The sequence below is a fragment of the Gymnodraco acuticeps genome, unplaced genomic scaffold, assembly GCF_902827175.1.
Source record: "Gymnodraco acuticeps unplaced genomic scaffold, fGymAcu1.1, whole genome shotgun sequence".
In the NCBI taxonomy this organism is placed as follows: Eukaryota; Metazoa; Chordata; class Actinopteri; order Perciformes; family Bathydraconidae; genus Gymnodraco; species Gymnodraco acuticeps.
In genome coordinates, this window is record NW_022991760.1 from 1,442,552 (window position 1) to 1,463,547 (window position 20,996).

Sequence of the window (20,996 nt, forward strand, 5' to 3'; positions counted from 1 at the left end):
TCATCTTCCTATTATACACACATGCATTTCCAAACATTTCGACTACCTATGTTGCAAATGTATTATCTTTTCAATTTACACACGGCATCTATTGCACGTCTGTCCGTCCTGGGAGAGGGATCCCTCCTCTGTTGCTCTCCCTGAGGTTTCTCCCATTTTTCCCTTTAAACTGGGTTTTCTCTGGAAGTTTTTCCTTGTACGATGTGAGGGTCTCAGGACAGAGGGTGTCGTATTGTCATACTGATATTCTGTACACACTGTGAAGACCACTGAGACAAATGTAACATTTGTGATATTGGGCTTCATAAATAAACATTGATTGATTGATTGAACCTCTGGTAGGCGAACAGGAAACTTTCAGTGGATTGAGAGTTCACCAGCTCTGTGTGAATAGCTCTGGAAGCCATGCAACAAAACCCAACTCCCCAAACCTTCAGTGACACTCTTTTCTTGACATCATCCTTGACTTGGTAAGGTCCGAAGAGGTCTACTGTTGTGTATTCGAAGGGGGCAGCTGGTTCTGTCCTCTCTGGAGGTAGATCACCCATTATTTGCTGGCATCTTTTTGCTTTAGTTTTTCTGCAGAGCATGCAGTTTTCGACCACTTTCTGAGCAATCCTCCGACCCTTCACGACCCATGCTCTTCTCCTCATCTTGAGCAAGGTTCCGGCCACTCCATCGTGGTTCTCCTCGTGGGCTTCTCGTGCTAACAGCGTTGATACCCAGGCTTCATACGACAAGATAGGGACAGCAACTTTATCTTCATTGAAGATCTGCACGCGACCCCCACAGACCAACAAGCCAGTCTCTTTAGTGTACAGTTTTGCTGCTGTGTTTATTGTATTTTGTTACTCTGGCACAACAATTTCCTTCGGGATGAATAAAGTCTTATCTTATCTTATCTTGGTCTCTGTACACTGCCAGCCTGTCTGTGGTTGTACTTGGGAAGGATGCACCTTGCTGTGCTGCAAGAAAGATGTCTCTTAGGGCGTCTTCTCTCTCTTTCACTGAGATGACTTGTGAAGACGACACTGCCTCCCACTTTGGACTGTTTGCAGTTTGCTGTTTCCCTCTAATGAACTTCTTCGCTGCTCTCCACATCCAAGCAACTGTCTTGACAAGTCGGCTTAGGTTGCTGAACCGCTTGACGTTCACAAGGTTTAGGACAGCTGATCCTGCTGGTGGCCTTTTTGGGTGTGTTTGGGTTTGTTCCTGATCTAGCTTTAGTTCTGGTTTTGTGTGTTGGCATCCTTTGGATCTGATGGCACTTGTGCCTTGGTCTTGGCACTGGTTAGTGCTGCAACAAACGCTTTCTTTTGCAATCTGTTGACACTGTCTCTGGCAGCTGTAACCAAATCTTTGGTAGATTTAATTGGCCATTCATCCACTGGTAACTTCAAGAACGTTGGTCCGTTCTGCCATTCTGAACTTTCATCCAGGTCTTGAGGACTGGCCCCTCTGGTTATGATGTCAGCAATATTAAGAGGACCAGGAACCCACCACCAGTCTTGGATCGCTGTTGTGTTCTGGATCTCTCCGATTCTGTTTGCGAAGAAGGTCTGATAACCATAGCTCTCTCTCTGATTAGATTGTATTCAAATGTGTGACTAGTGCATAGATACATGTTTAATGGCCCTCACCCATCACATGACTGATTTCTCTGTACAAGACTTACTGCAGCCTTTGATTTGATTATTTTGAAATATTTAATGAAATCAGCATGAAATACAAATGTACAATAGATTATTATAGGACATATACATTACTCATTATATACAACTGCTGTCATCAGGGCTAACGGTGATGGGTGGATGTGGAGTTGTGCATCTTTGGCTCCCGTTTTGTCTCACAGTAGTTAGTATGGGTCGTAGTAGTTTCAGTGCAGGTGTTTTCCTCAGGAATATGTCAGGTGAGACAGGTCAATGTCTTTATTGAAGATGATGGAAAACTCCTTAGAAAGCAGCTGGTGGAGGCTCACACCATCATGAGTGTACACCCAGCGTGCACCTGTCCAATCGTAACGCTTGGGTCCACTGCAAAAAGAGAAGCAAAGGAATTAGCTCAGATGCTGTCATTTCAAATTTGTCAGAAAAAAGAAAATTACATTGGCAAGAAAACAAATAAGCTATGAGTGATTCATCCATAAAATGTGATCTGATATTCAAAAGGCATTACAAAAGACAAATGATCCTTCAAAAAGCCACTACAAGCCAGCTTTCCCCATGTGCCCTCAGAGAACTATTACAGTGAAGAGTGTCTCAGCATTAAAGGTCCCCTATTATGCTAAATCCACTTGTTCATGTCTTTTATACATAAATATGGATCCCCCCTGTGTAAAGAGATTCTGGAAGTTTCAGGGGAAAAGATTCTCTCTCTTTCTGTCCTGATCCATCTAAACAAAAGCTGATCAGATGTGGCCACTTTGTGATGTCATAATGTAAACCAAACATCTTGCAGAGGGGCGTGGCCAGCAGCAGCTCGTTTGCATTTAAAGCTACAGACACAGATGGCATGATCTGTTTGGTATTTCAGCCAAACACTTCAGAGACATGCTCTGTATATATATCTGAGACCTATAATATATTGTTTATAAATAGTATAATAAGGGAAGTGTGCTCATAAGGGGACAAATGCCTGCTCATAAATGCAGCTATATACTCTGGAGGAGAGTATACATATGGAGAAGTCGTGCATGCAATATAATCTGGCTTCGTAGGTTTTATAGCAACATGAGTACAGCTTTTAAATAGCCTGCCATTGTTGTTATTGTGATGTGCGTGCAGAGATTAGACTTATGGTGGAATAGCACATGATGCCGATATACATGGTGGACTGTGAGGGATTTCGTGAGCTAATGAGCTGCATTGAACCAGGCTATGGCATCCCCTCAAGAGGTACAATTACCAGCCGCATTAAGAAGCGGTACGCGAAAAATAAAGACGTGCTCAAGGCGCAGCTACTTTCCGCTGACAAGGTGGCTATAACTACTGACTGTTGGACTGCAGAAAGTTACAGCACAGTTCCTGATGAACTCAGTCATGTTATGGCCTGAACTGAAGACACAGTAATACCGACCTCTGAAGAACATGGAGCCGTGACTCAGCCGGAGCAAAACGCCGCCAAAGTCACAGTCCTGCAGACCGCATACGTTTATTGTGGAGAGGTTTGGAGTCGGACTCAGGGTTACTTTTTATTTTCCTTTTAAGCAGTGATGCACAGTACTTTATGTTAATGTAACTTTAAATATGTTATCGTGAGCTTCAGAGTATTTTTTTTGCGCTCAACTCACTCCTGAGTCATGACCTGCGCGGATGTTTATTGTGGAGAGGTAATGAGTATTTTGTATCTTCCTTTTATACAGCAGTTTGTTTATTAAGGCCATTTAAATTTGGAAAAATACGTGTATTTTGTATGTTTTTATTTTACTTGGGGGGGGTTAATCATTAATCAATTCATTGATTGTTAATATGTTCAACGATAGGTTTAGGAGTTTGACGAAATGTGCAACCCTGCTCAGCATAGAACTACAACCAATTTCAGTGAAAAATGGGGAAATGAAGACTTTACTGCTCTTATCAGTCCTGAGGCCGTCTGTTTAAAATGTCCCTGTGCACGGACAGAGGAGAAGCACTGTGTGCAGCAGTGTGTGTGTAATGTCAGCAGAGCAGAGTCGTAGCAGTGCACTGAGGCAGCTGTTTGAGTAACTCTGCAACGGTTGTGTGTGTGTGTGTGTGTGTGTGTGTGTGTGTGTGTGTGTGTGTGTGTGTGTGTGTGTGTGTGTGTGTGTGTGTGTGTGTGTGTGTGTGTGTGTGTGTGTGTGTGTGTGTGTGTGTGTGTGTGTGTGTGTCCTCACTCACTGTATCAAAAAGACATGTAGTGTTCAGGTGTGGTGCGACTCAAGTCTCACCTGGAGGGGGAGGAGAGCCAGATCTGTTTGTTTGGAGTCTGCTTGTTGATGACGTAGGTGCCGTGCTCTCTGTCCACCTTCACTGTCAACACGCCACTCTGTACAGAAACACATTAACACATTTATTCTTAATGCTCTGATTTACCTTATATATATACACACTGAACAAAAATATAAACCCAACACTTTTGTTTTTTACTCCCATTGTTCATGAGCTGAAATCAAAGATCTACGACTTTTTCTATGTACACAAAAGGCCTATTTCTCTCAAATAATGTTCACAACTTTGTCTAAATCTGTGTAACATAACATACCTGTAGTGGTGGTAGTAAGTAGATTTAATCAAGTACTGTACTTATATTGAGCTACTTAAGTATTTGTACTTTTGCTTCTTTGTAATTCTGCTCCTCTACAGTCCAGAGGCGGTATACTACTTTTACTTAAGCACTTGATCTGAGTACTTCTCCCACCTTACACGTAATTGGGGCAACAGAATTAAGGAAGTTGAAAACGGTGCATTTCTCCGTATGAATATGATGCCTTTTGGCCAGCTGATGGGCAGATTGCTCGTGTTTCCGCGAAAATACTTGTGGCAAACGAGCATTGACCACATCGAGCTCTGTAGATTAGATAGTCACTTTTGACCGCTATGTCCTCCACCGGCGGATATCTCTCCGCACCGAACACGTTAGATGTCAAGGGAGATGTATGCCTCATCATACTTTGTTGATTTGGGCATTATAGCTGAAAGGCTTGTCGTGGGCTTTTCCACTTTTCTTTTAACTGCTGGTTGTGTCAATTTTATTGATTTTACGAGCAAACAATGTTTGTTTACAACTTTTTCCCAAGCTTCACGTGCCCCCCTGGTTGGGAACCACTGGCTTAAGCTGTTAACAAGGTGAACAACTTTCCTGCTGGCGTCCATCTTTTTACGACTTGTGTTACTGGAACACATTTGACTCAGATGTGAAGTCACTCCCAGTTCCGACCTCAGACTTCCAATGTAAATGGAATGCAGCATTATCCCTTTTAAGCATGCTTATAGCTCAGTTATTGAAGCAACTGTGTAACACCAATGATTCTGTGATGAAAAGAACAATGTGAAGAGAAAATTATGCCATAAAGATTTACTCCATCACCTCTCTGATATCATCTGCAGTGCTTCTACTGCCTCCTATTTAGCAACCAAGTTACATATCTTTGGTTCTGTGTGTGTGTGTGTGTGTGTGTGTGTGTGTGTGTGTGTGTGTGTGTGTGTGTGTGTGTGTGTGTGTGTGTGTGTGTGTGTGTGTGTGTGTGTGTGTGTGTGTGTGTGTGTGTTGTTTATGGCCCCATATATGTCACTGCAGCCAGTTGAAAAAGGGGGTCAGCTGCCAAGATTGGAACATTGGCAAATCAGTCAGAGCCATCAGAGACAGCCGCTGTCCAATCAAAACGACACACACGGAAACACACACACACACAATCATACACAATTGATCACGCTCTGAGGGACAGACTTAATACGGCCACATGGAGGTATAACATTGGAAAGACCGACGATGATAACAGGAAACAAAATGCACCTTTAGCCCCCACCCATGCACTTCATATCCAACTACGACAGTCGCCTCCACCCTGCTCAGGACTCAGCTACTGGAAATAAAGAGGTTGCTGCACTTGTGCCTTGTATGGCCAACACAGGTCGGCATTTTGAGACATAATAGTGAGAGGCATGAAGACTGTTTAGAACTTTAGATGGTGCTCACAGTCCTTTCACCTGCAGAAGGTTTCAGATTACTCTGCCTCCGTAGGATGTATCAGAAGGGGACAGGAGAACTTGACCGCACCTACAGGGTAACTTGGAGAGGGTCCGAGTCCGACCCTTGTCAATTAACTACAGGGATCCCTCAGGGCTCTGTCCTTGGTCCCCTCCTCTTTTCTCTGTACAAACTGTACAAAACTCAGCCCGCATGGTTTTTCATACCATTGCTACGCTGACGACACCCAATTAATTCTGTCTTTTCCCCGTTCTGAAACCCAGGTTGTCACACGCATCTCTGCTTGTCTAGCAGACATCTCTCGGTGGATGTCTGCTCACCACCTCAAGCTCAACCTTGACAAGACTGAACTGCTTTTCCTTCCGGGAAAAGAGTGTCCCACTCTTGACCTAACAATCAACATCGGCACCTCTGTTGATTCCCCGACTCAGACTGCAAGGAATCTGGGTGTGACCCTAGATAACAACCTGTCCTTCACAGCAAACATCGCTGCTACAACCCGCTGCTGCAGATACACGCTTTACAACATCAGGAAGATACGTCCCCAGCTGACACAGAAAGCGACTCAGGTTCTGGTCCAGGCTCTTGTCAACTCCCTCCTGGCTGGTCTACCTGCATGTGCCATCCAACCTCATCCAGAAGGCAGCGGGTCGTCTGGTCTTCAACCTTCCTAAATGTTCCCACACCACTCCGCTCCTCCGCTCCCTTCACTGGCTTCCAGTAACTGCTAGAATCCACTTCAAGACACTGGTACTTGCGTACCATGCTGCGAATGGATCTGGCCCTTCGTACATCCAGGACATGGTTAAACCGTACACCCCAGCACGTGCACTCCGCTCTGCATCAGCCAAACGACTCGTTGCGCCCTCGCTGCGAGGGGGACCCAAGTTCCCATCAGCAAAAACACGTGGGTTTGCTGTCCTGGCTCCAAGATGGTGGAATGAGCTCCCCATTGACATCAGGACAGCAGAAAGCTTACACATCTTCCGGCGCAGACTGAAAACTCATCTCTTTCGACTCCACTTCGAGCAATACAATTACTAACAAAGCACTTACTAATAAAGGACTAGCTTATCTATAGCCAGTTGAGTAGCACTTGAAATGTTTGGCTCTAAGAAACCTGATGTACTTATATGATTCTTTCTTCTTCAAGTTTGTATCTTCTTGGTCGAATGCACTTATTGTAAGTCGCTTTGGATAAAAGCGTCAGCTAAATGCAATGTAATGTAACATCATCACAAAGACTTAAGAGTAAATGGTAGATTTATAGACTCAATAATCTCATCAGGACCGTCAATCTATCAAATTATATTTATATAGCCCAATATCACAAATTCCACATCACGACACCCTCTGTCCTTAGCCCCTCACATCGCTCAAGGAAAAACTCCAACAGAAATCCCACAATTAATGGGGAACAAATGGAATAAACCTCAAGGAGAGCAACAGAGGATTGCCAGGATAGACAGAAGTGCAATCTGTGTTGCGTCATGTGTGTGTATATCAAAAAAGAAAAACATTTACAACATAAGGGCTTTGTAGGCGAGAAAAATAATGTAAAATGTTATCCTGTGTTCTATCGGGGCCCAGTGAAAAGCAGCCACTACAATACAACTGAAGACCCTTAAGAGACTTTTAAGTGTGCACGATATACTTTCTCGTTCGCACAAGATACTTTTTAGAAAGTTACCAGTGCGCCAAGTAGTAAGTGGAGTGCACAGGAGACAACCGTTTCATTGCAGACTGTTATGTTTATGTGGGAAAATGACAGTGCATACATTATTTGAGATATATTTCAAACTCGGACTTCATTTTAGGGACATTTCGGCCAGAGGTGTAGAGCTATTTGTTTAAGCACCGGATTGGCAAAACAGGAGAGTCTGTAAACCAGTCTGCCTTGATCTATGAATTAATGTCCGTGACTCTCACAGTATCTGCTATCAGAGCTGTGTCTTTTACGCAGCGCCTTCACTGTGTTTACCTTACTTTACAGCTGAATAGAGATCGAGGCTGCTACGTTTTACACACACACACACACACACACACACACGTTTATTCCCCCTATTACTCGTTTTATGAAGGAGATGTCCGGTCACCAGGGCGCATGATGTGTAAATAATCCAATTTGTGTTCTGTGAAACTGAAAAGGATATGACATTGTTTTTGTTACTTTTGTTGCAGTTGTATATGTCTTAAATGGTTTAGGTTAACTTCCTGTTTTATTTAGATGCTTTTATTTTGAAGGCGAGTCTACGCTGTTGACAGGAAGTTGTTGTTGCTATGGAAATGTGAAATGCTACATGATGTGTGTGTGTGTGTTCGGTGTATGTGTGTGTCCGACAACAGCATTTGTTTTCAAATTTCCATGAACAGTAAATTACACACATCTGGCTAACTCCATATGTGTATTCCCAAGTGAAAGAAGTTAGTTTAATCTCGATGTAGGCTAGTACAAGCGCCACTATCATAATATCTTCTGAAAACAAATGCCCACACACACACACACACACACACACACACACACACACACACACAAACATACACACGCCCTGGTGACCGGACATCTTCTTCATAAAACTAATAATATGGCGTAATAATCGGTCAGTTCGATGTGTCTAACCATAAGAAAGTATCTTGTGCGAACGAGAAAAATGTATATCGTGCAAATTAATAAAACTAATTAATAAAACGTGGCCTCGTTTTATTTAAAGGGGACATATCATGCTATATTTGAACAATATATTGTAGGGCCATACCTATATAAAGTATATAAATATAGTTTTTTTTTTGCATTCTGCATGATAGGTCCCATTTAAATTGAGGCCACGAATTACACCTCGTGCGCACAAATTAATAATGCGTGGCCTCGTTTTATTTATTTTTCTCTCTATGAACCCTCCAGGGCTCCGTAGATGTCAATGTTATATTCTACACATTATTTTGGATTACTACAAACTCCATGTTTTTGTCATGTTATAATTGTCATGTTATTTTATGTATCTTATCTAGAATATTAAGGATACATAGTAATGTGTTTTACACAGTCTTTCTCTGATTATATTTACAGCAGCTGTTATCAAGCCTGGGTGTGAGTCCAGAGCATCAATAAAGGCAGCCCATCACAGTCCCTCCCCCCGGTGATATGTCAATCTGTACAGGAGCTGACACACACCAAAATAGCATCCTCTCGTAGGAACACGTCATAACCTATGGTCACAACTGATCTGTTTATTTGTGGGACGTCTGAAGGATCCAGTATGAAGTTAATGAATCCAGATACCGCAGCTGGCTGAGGCCGTACTGAGGCACAGAGGTGCAGTGAGCAAAATGCTATTGCCAGCATGCTAACATACTCAATAGTAACAAAGTGGTGCAGGCATGGGTAAAGGAAAATAGCTAACATTGGGCTAAAAACAAACTACATCACATTAGCAAGGCTTCACATCACCACTGGTAAGCTAAAGGTGGCTAGTGTTCAGCGTGAGTAGTCTCATTTAGCCACTTGTATGCAACCGCCATTTTGCACGTGGAGGCTCAAGAAATTCCTACTCCGGGTACTTAATGCCATATTTTAGAATAACACATGAAAAACCAAAGACCTCACTTTTCATTCATTAAATATTGACTGCGAGAAGAAGAAGCCCAGAACTGCTAAAATGCTAACCCATTTCCTGGTTTATGACTCGTTCCTTAACCACTCTATACAGTTAGCATGACTTTTCAATGTCCTATCTCTCTGTCCTGAAATGTTTTCCCCTCTGAAAGGTCAGGATCACTGTCTCTCTGTAACTCAAGGATTTACAGATGTATAGCTTCCTGCCAGATAAACTGGAGCTGTCTGCCAACAAGAACAACAAGCTCCAATAGTGTTGATTCTACAGGGCAAGAAATCAATAAGGCAACAGAGCACAGCAGCCAAAGAGCAGGCCTCGCCTCCAACAGCTTTATGGAGCACAGAGATGTTTCCAACCAACAATCCTGCATCACACCTTCCTATGGATTTACAGACAATAATTTAAACTGTGGCAGCTGTCTGTGTTTCAATTAATCCGTTTCTCATGCTATCATGGACCACTGAGGATGTCCAGCCAATGGTGAATGTTCACCAATGTATAGGTTGGGGTTTTTGTGATAGGAGGAGGAGCTATAAAGACCTTTAGAGGAATTAGACGTTTATGTACTTGAAACAAGTCATGCAGCTGTCACCAGTAAAGCATAGCGTAGACGCCCCTTTCAGTCCAAAGAGAAAAAGGTTTGCACCCACTAACAGCTTGGTTAAAATAGATTATCTCACTTTCCCTAAATAGTCTACTTTTCAGCAGTGTGAACTCAGAAATGTTGAGTACCCCAAAGTTTTATGTCAGAAATGTATAGTGCAGCACAAAGAAACTGCCGGATGCTAACTTGCATACATTGGGCAATATGCACAATTAGGAAAAATTGCATTTATTAGCAGCGATTAGCATGTGCAGACAATAGCTCAAAATTGGCTTGGCCAATTTGGACAGTTTTCGTGTAGATTTTGAGAAATATTGAGGAGGTTGAATCTATTTCTGCCATTTTTAGGATAAAAAAATTGTAGTTTAGAGTCCCCCTATTAAAATCGACCGAAAATAAATCAAAATAGCCGACAAAGATTACAAATATGTCCGCTTTCTGGTTAAAACTGCCATTTGTGAGATCATAATCTCAGAAATTGATTCAACATCAACAAAACCACTAAAAAATGTGCCAAGCCATTTGATAGTCTGCATATGCTAATTAATGAAACTTATGCTTATTGTGCAAATTGCCCAACATATGCAAGTTTGTATCTGACAGTTTCTATGTGCTGGGGACCCGTACTGTACATTTCTAACATAAACTTTGGGGTACTCAACATTTCCAGGTTCACTACAGGACTATTTTAGCTGGCAACTTGACTATAACCTTTGTGTTAGTTAAAAAACCTGAGTGGTTGGAGAAGCTTAAAGGAGGGGTAGGTCATTTTGGAGAAACCAGCTCGAGTGCGCTAGAATTTGAAAATACACAGCCGGAAAAAATCTGCCCCTTCCTTACAGAGCCCCTCCTCCAACACACACGAACGCACACATGACCAATGAGGGCACGAGATAAGTTTGTGCACAGATGGAAGGCTGACAGGCAGGTAGGCCATCCAGTTACTTTAGCCGGGCCGGATAAAATGATTGGTCGTGCTTTTTACAGTACCACTGCTTCCACAGATGAATTTTTGTTATGTATTTATTGTCAAAGCACTTCAGATATTCATTGCTATCGGGATGTTAAGAGCATTCCATGGAATATAACAAAAAGTGTATCTCGAGCCGGTTTCTCAAACTTACCTACCCCACCTTTAATTTACGACTGGCACCTTCCTATTATGAAGCTACAAAATAATGCACACTCTCCAGCCAATCAAAATCCAATACACACTTTGGATAGTTTAAAATATATATATATATACACATCTGAGCAATAAACAGTTGGTTGTATCAGGCGGAGGTTGTACATGTCATGTCTCACTAACCGGGCAAAATGTATTTAAGCAAGCAAACACATTAAATAAAAGTCCTATGTATAGAAGAGAGCAGTTGATTTGTGAACAGACCCAAATACCTCTTTGCTTTCAGTTACATAACAATCTCAGTAACATGTGTTCAGTAATAATGAATGCTGTTTTTAGAAACAGATATATTTGTATTAGTTAATTATATGTTTGTATCACATAAATGTGTGGATATTTATGTGGTGACTCATCTGCCTGAGATTCCCAACACATCCTTTCCCTTTCTTTTGAATTCAATGCCATTTACATTTTATTTTTTTTATCTGCTTTAAATACACTGTAAACCCTTAAAGTTGAAAGAAACATTCTGAATGTATTTACTTTGATACAAAACGTTTGCAAGGCTGTCTTCTCTTAAAATGTTCTATTTATTATGCTCCTCTATAATCTTCCAATGTAGCTACAGTTTAGTGTTGGGAGAGGATTGTGCTCTTGAGACGACATTGTCCTTAGCACGAGTGATATTAAGGTCATGACAATAAGGTCATGACAATAACATGTTATATACTGTTATATACTGACTACATGGTATAACCATACAGTCTATGGGTATAACTAAGACACTAGAACAACTATTTCAAGGATATTACTGACATGTCTGATGTAACAGTCTTATTGCCAGTTCTGCCAGAGATGTTGATGACAAGCTCTGCTCTCCACCATAAAGATGTTGGTGAGCAGCTCCCCCTAGTGGAGGATCACCTGCACTGCACTGAAGATAGTTACTGTCTTCTTCAGGGTGAACTGTATCTTAACCTCGACACTAACAGGTTAAAGTCTTCTTATAGCAATCATTACTTCATTTAAGATGGAAATACAGTGAAATGAAGTGGATTCCAGTAGTCCCTTGGATTTGCTGATGTGAAACATGTCTCTATAGTGTGCAGTGATGACGGTTTTTTTTAGGGCGACCAAAAAGTTAGCATTACAAGGGCTCCCTGTACTAAAAGGAATGGGATTCTTCCATTGCTTTATGGAATACTGCACAAAATAAGATATGTGGAAAACTCACATTTATAATATTTACACAAATATCATATTTACACAATTTGTTAAGCAGGATAATCGTCACTTAATAACATAAACTACCCGACGGTAACATGACTTCACATCACCAACGCTAAGCTAAAAGTGGACTTGTCTTTGGTGTGATGAAGTTAAATAGTCTTATTTAGTAACTTGTTAGCAACTGCCTTTTCTTTATCAACCATAGACCTTATTTCAGGCATCCAACCAAAAACATAATGGAAAAAAACGATTGGCTCGCGAGAAGAAAACTGCCAGTGTGCTTTCCGGGATTAGGACTCAAACCCTGCACATTTTATTGTAATCCACTATAGATTACATAGATCTTGCTCAGCACATTGTTCTTTCAGTGCATTAAGATGCACTTAAGTCTCCATGTTATCTGATTTCTTAAACTCATCCATGTACACAAAAGCAGAGTTCTATTTGGATGTCTACAAGTGCAGGTCAAAGACTTTCCATAGAAAAAGATGAGCAAAAGGAGAGAGGGATGCACTTATACATATTACTTTTAATTCCATCAACAATCTGTCCTTCAAGGAAACCAAAAACTGACATGCAGCAAGTATGCTTGGATTTATAGTAACTGGGTTGTGTGGTAAATGGACCTGCATTATTTTGACCCAAGAGCGCTGCGGACTAGAGGAACTGGGGACCAGATTCACAATCTTATGATGAGGGGGACAACTCACACTACAGTACATCCTGAGCCACAGCCATTCATGTGGACACTTTCTCTGATGCCCTGCATAAGCTGGGAGTGCACGTGAAAGCACTGTTTGTGAAGGAGCAACCCCAAAGTATTTACTGTGAGCTTAAAGGGAACCTTCACTGATATTCCACATCAACATGTTAAAGGTGTCGGGGAGTTCCACTGCCTGTGTGTAAAAAACCTTCTTGTGGATCTAAGGAAACTATAGTATAATAGTTAGATAGTTAATACGCGTTTCCCATTTTCAAGGTGTAAAAATTAAGAACCTCTATAATAAGCCTGCTCAAAGTTGAGTAGCGTGAGCGTACGATGAACATCAACCTATTATTAGTGTGTAAAAATAGCACATACAACATTCAGATGTTCCACAGTGACAGTGCACAGGACAGAGTGACTCACAGAGAAGACAACATCGTAGTCTGCTCCAGTGAAAGCTTCATCTGTCAGGTCCTCAAAATACTCTGTGAGAGAATCCAACGTGTCGTCTGCCAGCTTCTCATACGCTGCTTCAGTCAGCTCACTGTACACAGTGACACACTTGTTATTATAAATGTAACCATTCAACTAATGATGTTAGAAATGAGATAGAACCTGGTTTACCTTTTCTCCAGCCTTATTGGTGTCAGGTGGAGGTTTCTCCTCCATATAGCACCATCAGCCCTGTTTTCAAACCACTGACACAGAAACAGATGCCCCGGCCACACGAGGACGAAAACGGTCGTTTGCGTTACTGTTTAGTGTCATATAGACCATTCGGCCACACGAGGACGACCGAATACGGCACTAAACGACTGAGGAAACGATAACGGGTCCCAAGGTGGATAGAACGGCATACGCAACGCTCTGGGGGGTCAAACAGCTCCGTGTGTACGCCCTATACGATCATTTTCTGATAATGATGAGGCAATAGCCCCGCCTCTCCCCACCTCTGCTGCTCACCCCCGCGTCAAAGTAAACTGCACACTGAATTCAGATTATTTATCTTTCTCTCGATATGGACCTAAACGCGAGTGAAGTCTAATCTGACAGGACGGAGACACGCAGCTCTGCTCACCTGCAGCTCCTCCCGCTGTGATGCGGCGGTGAACGGAGTAAAACACACATTTCAAGTCAGATCATCACCCTTAGCTATTTTAATTACCTCTCAAACTACCTAAACTAGTTATAAATATGTTTATTTTTACTGTCGGCCGGGTCACTCATTACTGGATCAGCTGCTGCATGAAACAGACACTGGCGCTGTCCGAAGAGAGGGAGGAAAAAGAGAGGCTCCGTGTATCTTATTATTATATTATATAGATTCGTTATTCATTTGTTTTAAAGTTCAATAAATAACAAAGAAGACCTTTGAACGGCACTTTTATAATTTTGTCGGAAGATTTAAACTTTAATACACGTTGACTGGCGAAAAACTCTGCCCGGTTTCCTCGACCCCCACCGCGGAGAATAAACAGAAGGGCAACCATGACAACCATGCTTCTTCGCTGCTTTTGTGGAGGAAGTTACAGCGCCACGTACAGGCTCCTGCATATGTACTGCAGCTTCTCCAGCGGTTGGAGCTAAACGGAGCTGTCTCGTGTGGGCAGACACTATCCGGATAACTATTGCGTGTGGACGGAAGCTTGTTTGCGATTGCGTTTGCGTTAATCCTATGCGTTTAGCCGTTTTCGTCCTCGTGTGGCCGGGGTCAGAGAGGTCAGAAACAAAACCACAAGCACTCAGCAGTTAGTCATCATCACACTTCTGACCAGTGATATAAAGTAACCAAGTACATTTACTCAAGTACTGTACTGAAGTACAACTTGGAGGTACTTTACTTGAGTATTTCAATTGTGTTCTACTTTGTACTTCTACCCCACTACAATTCAGTGGTAAATCATGTACTTTTACTCCACTCCATGTATTTAATCCCTTTAGTTACTTTCCAGATGTGGATGAATGATGTGAAATCTAATCAAGTGTTAAATCAGACTTTAGTTCCACCTGGAGTAAATCCACCAGCTACCCTGCAGTATACAAAGTCATTCAAACTAGCTGCACCTTCACCAGCTTTGAGAACACTTTCATGATCAATCATTATAAAACATATCATATATATTATTCTGAAATGGACCAATCTGCACAATGACTATACTTTTACTTTTGGTACTTTAAGTATATTTTGACGCCAATACTTTTGTACTTTTTACCTGAGTAACATTTTGAATACAGGACTTTTACTTGTAACAGAGGATTCCTACACTCTTCCTTCTTTTTACTCAAGTACAAGATCTGATTACTTCTCCCAGTTATCTTTTACTTTCACATTTGACCTTGTAGGGTTTTTACCGTCCACTTCAAAGTGGACGGTAAAAACAGCTTAACTTCATAATATATCGTTCTCCCAGAGCTTCTGTCCCCTCACTCTGATGACGCAGTGAACAGTTAAAGTGTGTAACTTGTGAATAGAGTCCTGCAGCAGCACTCACTTTGTGTTGAGGTTGACAGACAGGATGCAGAGTGTGTGTTGTAAACGGAGCCCCCCTTAGCTGAGACACGCTCCTGAGCTGAAACATATCAAATAAACAGTTAACTGAGTGTTAGAGAGATATGACGCAATGGCAGGTGTTACCGCTTAACTGGTGTCACTGGGAACTGGTGATATTCTATAACGGTAGGAAGATGTGTCAGGGGCGTGTACTTTGAGGAGCCATTGTTGAATAACTAGGAAATACACATTTCGATCGCTTCTTCTGTCGTTTACATTCATCTTTTGGTATATTTGGCTGGATAGGAACACTTTGATGCACATTCAGTACCAGTGTGTGAGGTTGTGGTTGCGATGCCGATATCCGGACGCGTACAGCGAGGACTACAAAATGACAATGAGTTGACTGGGGATGTCTGTTCAAAACATTGCACGCTTGAATAAATAATTTAAACCAGCTATTGTTGCCAGACTTATTACTGAATATCGTTCTTAATGTGATACCAAGTCCATCTGAGACCTGTGTACACCTTCAGACAGCCTCCAAGTGAAGCACACGGTGTTTACTCACAGTTTGAAAGCAGCGTGGAGAAGTCTTCAGCTGTGGAGCTGTGATCCACCCAGGATAAACTGTGATACGACTTCTGTTCTGTGGCTATCAACCAGCGATCATGTTTATTATTAAAGACTACACACACATGTATCCCTTATCAAAACGGTATTCTGCACTTTGCAGCACTTATCCAGATAAGATGTGACTGTTTACTCGTTTTGCAAAGATAGCAGCAGAAAGTCATTGCTGCATGTGCAGGGATATTTAGACTTTAAAATGCTGCTTGGTCATTCATGTTGGTCTCCGCAAACAACATTATGAATCCTCTATTCAAAAATATAATTCAGTGTCCATCGACATGAAAATAACTAAAAAGTTCATGCTGGACTCAAACCCGAGTCCCAACAGCAAAAAACACTCAAGTCCTGCGCGTTATGAGTGAGCTACGAATCAATGCGACACGTTTGTTTATCACAGGTGAATTTCACACATTAACATTGTTAAAAGATTCAGAAAAATGCAACCCAACCATCATTTATAATGCGAGCGAATGTATGTACACTTTAAGCCATATATGTATACATATTATAGTAGGCATTTGCTTTTAAATAGTATACTGACTGAGGTCTGGATCAAGCCCCATTAAGACCGAGATCAGATTGATATCCTAGTTTATCAGTCTGTGAGCCCACATTATGATGTGATAAGTGGTCATTTTACATATAAATGTATTCCAGTGCACACATTAAGTTGGATAATATAAATATAAAATATGCAAATCAGGCCATGTGTTTCGATATGTAGTATAATCATCACCGACAGATGGAAAGACAACAATAACAAGGAATACATATTAATATTACCAAGCTACACAGAAATAGATACAAAATATAAGAAAAAAGACCACAAAGATAAAAGCATTAACGTTAAGATAGAAACGAAAACATGTTCACAGCAGAGTAAAAATTATGAATATATGTTTGTTCTCAACGTATGTGAGTATCCTCGTCATTCGGTTTGTGTCGCTGTATCGATGCATAACGAAAGTTAACAAAGTAAACAGTCACATCTTATCTGGATAAGTGCTGCAAAATGCAGAATACCGTTTTGATAAGGGATACATGTGTGTGTAGTCTTTAATAATAAACATGATCGCTGGTAGATAGCCACAGAACAGAAGTCGTATCACAAGTTATCCACAGCTCCACAGTTGAAGACGTATTCACATTAAGAACGATATTCAGTAATAAGTCGGGCAAAAATAACTGGTTTAAATGATTTATTCAAGCGTGAAATGTTTTGAACAGACACCCCCAGTCAATGTATTGTCATTTTGTAGTCCTCGCTGTACGCGTCCGGATATCGGCATCGCAACCACAACCCCACACACTGGTACTGAATGTGCATCAAAGTGTTCCTATCCAGCCAAATATACCAAAAGATGAATGTAAACGACAGAAGAAGCGATCGAAATGTGTATTTCCTAGTTATTCAACAATGGCTCCTCAAAGTACACGCCCCTGACACATCTTCCTACCGTAGAATAACACCAGTTAAACAGCTAATGTTAGCTTCATGACATTAACTGCGTGTCTGAGTGTAGCTCCGCCGGTTAGCTTTAGCTAACGTTACCTGTTTAAATATGTTCCCGAGTCTCTGCGGTGCCCCCATGTTGAGCTGTCAGCGGTTACATATACAAATAAATACCAGGGAATCTTTGAGTGAAGGAAAGCATGTTCCCCGCTGCCCTGTGTGACCGCCAGGCTGCTCCGTCCTCCGTGTCAATGGACCGAGGAGCCGCTCCCTGCCGGCCACACTGCCGCCTGCTGGGTGGGAGAGTGTGAGAGATAAGCTCAAGATAGCCTAATTGTTCGGACACTGAAAATATGTAATGTTCATATCGAATATTATTGTATTATTGGGAAGGTAAACATTGTGTATTTGTTCTACGAATCTTGCGTATCTTATATCTGCACAGCTTTCCACTTGTCTGGTACACCAGCAAAGACAGATTGTACAGACAGACAGACAGATTGTACAGATTGTACGTACAGACAGACAGACAGACAGACAGACAGACAGACAGACAGACAGACAGACAGACAGACAGACAGACAGGGTTTTTAACTGGCGCTAACGGTCGGGGAGTGAAGATCAATTGATAGGGCTTTCACAACAACGCGATTCCCGTTCTAGCTCCGTGCTAGAGCTTTTCTGGTTCGGAACCGGTTTTTCTTTTCAGCCCCGGTTTTGTTCACACTGCCCATGCAGAGCCCGGCTGGTGCTGCCGCTGCTGCGTCATGACGTCACCGTTTACGTCGCTGATTGTCTCCCCAACAGTGTTACGGCGCTCACTACAACAACAACAACAACAACAACAACAACAACAACAACGGGGGACTGCGTCGGGTCGATGATCATGTTGCTTTTAATCATACGAAGCCAGATTAAATTAAATAACGACTTCTCCAACCTTATACTTTTCTCCAGAGTGCCGTGATTCATTGTTTATTAATGTGTTTCAGTGGCATTTACCGACCGCTGCAGTGCTGCCCTTCCACGGGAGTTTATTCTTCCGTTAGCTCCGGGTAAATTATTCACTGTCTGACTGTCACACAAGCAGCTGATACATATCCCCAATTCCTCCTAAGTGAATGTGTTTCAGTATGAATTGACGCTGTTTGGCATCACAACGCTGTTATTAAAGTTTCTCTATTATAAAATGGGTCTTGACTACTTGTTGTTCCTATCCTATTGTGGCATAAGCCGTTTTCTACAGGCACATTTTACCGGCGTATGTTTCATTATGATTCTACTTGTGATAGTCGGACATGACAACCTGTGCAGCCCATGTATTGATTCCATCCGATAGCTGCTTTAATACAAAACAAAACGTCTGCCTGCTCTCCACGATAGAGAGGTGAAGTCCCTCCCTTTCCGGGGGACCTCCATGGGACCTTATTTCGGAAAAAGTATGTATTGAAGTCAATGGCGAGAGAAAGAATATATTTCGATCCCGTTTGAATTGTGCCAAGAATTACACATATGATGTTTGTCAATTTAAAAGATAATTTTGCAAGTCAAAAAAAATAAAAATGTGTCGTAAAACTGTGAAGTAACACTTTTTTTGGTGTGAAACCGCTCAATAAACTACATCTCCTTTCTCGCACCACACACCAAGACGGCCGTCACGTTGGCACATTTCACTTCTTTCTTTCAGAATGAGGCGAAAAGTATTAAAAGAGGTGAAAATCACTACAAGTCTGGGCATGTTGAGAGCTGTACACACACAAGGGGAGTTAGTCGGTTCCGTAAGTGCCAGCATGCGGGACCGGGATTCTGGGATTTGTAGTCTTTCTAGTTGCGTATTTTTTATAGTCTTATATTCCAACAGTTTTACGACAAACTGTGACTTTTTTGACATGGAAATTATTATTTAAGATTGACAAACATCATATGTAATTCATGGCACAATTCGAACGGGATCAAAAGATAATCTTTCTCTCCCCATTGACTTCAATACATAATTTTTCTGAAATAAGGTCCCATGGGTCGGAAGTAGATGGGCGGGACTTCGCCTCTATGATCAATAACAGCAAACGGATGGTCAAAGTAAGGTACAAATAAACAGAATCACACGAAGCCCGGTTAGTGTTGCCTGACTTTATAAAGTGTGTTTTGTTTTTTTATAAGTGTGTGGTTGCGTTCTAGTCACTTTGCTCAGCACTACTGCTTGTTACAACTTTTATTTGCCGTACTCGCCTTTAACTGTTAGCTCAGGTTAATCTCGCCCCCCTCCAACGTAAGCGTGACGTATGCGTTTCTTGCTTCTAGACCGACCATTTTTTGGTGCTTGAAACAAACCGGATTCCGGAGCTTAGAGGCGTCTCCGCTGCGGTGTGAACAGGAAAAAACTGTGCTTTTCAGGCTCTAGCTCCGAACCGGCCCTGGAACCGCGTTGGTGGGAAAGCCCCATGATGGGGTTTATTAAAAACATGGTTTTTAACTGGCGCTAACAGGCGGGGAGTGAAAATCAATTGAGAGCGGTTGAGAGCCGTTTCTGTGACTCCGCCCACTGCTGCTCTTCTGAGAGGAACCGTTCTGACAGCTCTCTCTACTAGGAAACAGCTAAAAGCTACACAATTACACCCAGTCTGATAGTAAAAGCTTTCTCGAAGGTTCGTTTTGCTTTCTTACAACGTTACGTTAATGTTATCGTAACCTTAAGTTTGATAGGAGGCTATTGTTACTTCCCTTAACAAGAGCTAGCTGTCTTAGCTAACAACAGTTAGCAGCTAATGTTTTCTGCAGTTTGTGTTGCCCCTGAAAAACGTGATGTAGTTATTTAAGGGTAAGTTAAATTAACGTTATTTTACAAGTTGAGAGTTAAGTTTTGGTTAAAATCGTCAATGTAATGCACGTTAGAGGTTTTGTGTTGGACATGAAGTTAGCTAACGTTAGCTAACTCTAACAAAGGTTAGCATGTTAAGCTGTACTTTCTGTGGCAGCTAGCTTAATACAAAGAGGGGTTTTGTGCTTCATTGTAAACTTTCTTATAAATGTGTGTTAATCTACCTGAAATTGTAGGGACAGCTCGTTTCTACTCAACTATACAGACCATTGTTGAGGAGATGCAAAACATACTGTACATGAGTTGAGTCTGACATAATACTTTGAGTAGCCTAATGTTACTTTGCTGCTGTTAGAATGCCCGAGCGGCCATGGAGGAACAATAGGAGAAGCAGGCAGGCAGGTTGGTGTTTTTCCACAGAAAACTGTTTTATTTGTCCATCCACTGTGACCACATGGCTGTCCTCCATCACCCACACAGTATACAACACCCTTCTCAACAACACTGACTGCCTTTTATAGGAGGCCTCAGATCTTCATTGGCTGGCACATACCATTATCTTTATCTGAGCGAACGATTTACTACAACTATATACACAATTACTAAATATTTCCCCAACAATTTACCAATAATATACACATGAATAAAGCTATG

At 41.8% G+C, this 20,996-nt stretch overlaps 1 protein-coding gene across 2 annotated transcripts; it reads right to left on the reverse strand.

Annotated features, from left to right (window-relative positions):
* Positions 1 to 1,687: 1,687 nt before the first annotated feature.
* On the reverse strand, positions 1,688 to 17,792 carry fxn (frataxin). Of its 2 annotated transcripts, none has more exons than XM_034199295.1 (6): positions 17,624 to 17,792; positions 15,440 to 15,517; positions 13,572 to 13,645; positions 13,371 to 13,491; positions 3,908 to 4,005; positions 1,688 to 2,033 (listed from the first exon to the last, which is right to left on the reverse strand). In XM_034199295.1, exons 1-6 carry the CDS (start codon positions 17,660 to 17,662, stop codon positions 1,895 to 1,897), a joined length of 549 nt encoding a protein of 182 aa, XP_034055186.1. In that variant the 5' UTR covers positions 17,663 to 17,792; the 3' UTR covers positions 1,688 to 1,894. The 2 variants fall into 2 exon arrangements, with proteins under 2 accessions (XP_034055186.1, XP_034055185.1); XM_034199294.1 differs by having other exon boundaries at positions 13,572 to 13,669; positions 17,624 to 17,791.
* Positions 17,793 to 20,996: the final 3,204 nt, after the last annotated feature.

Excerpts from the sequence above, each read along its gene's own strand:
- fxn (XM_034199294.1), bottom strand. The coding sequence starts at position 17,662 with ATGGGGGCACCGCAGAGACTCGGGAACATATTTAAACAG. Across the intron at positions 13,670-15,439 it reads TCTGTCAACCTCAACACAAA|CCGGGGCATCTGTTTCTGTG; the intron begins GTGAGTGCTGCT and ends GTCCTCGTGTGG. Across the intron at positions 4,006-13,370 it reads ACTACGATGTTGTCTTCTCT|AGTGGCGTGTTGACAGTGAA; the intron begins GTGAGTCACTCT and ends GTTTCTGTACAG.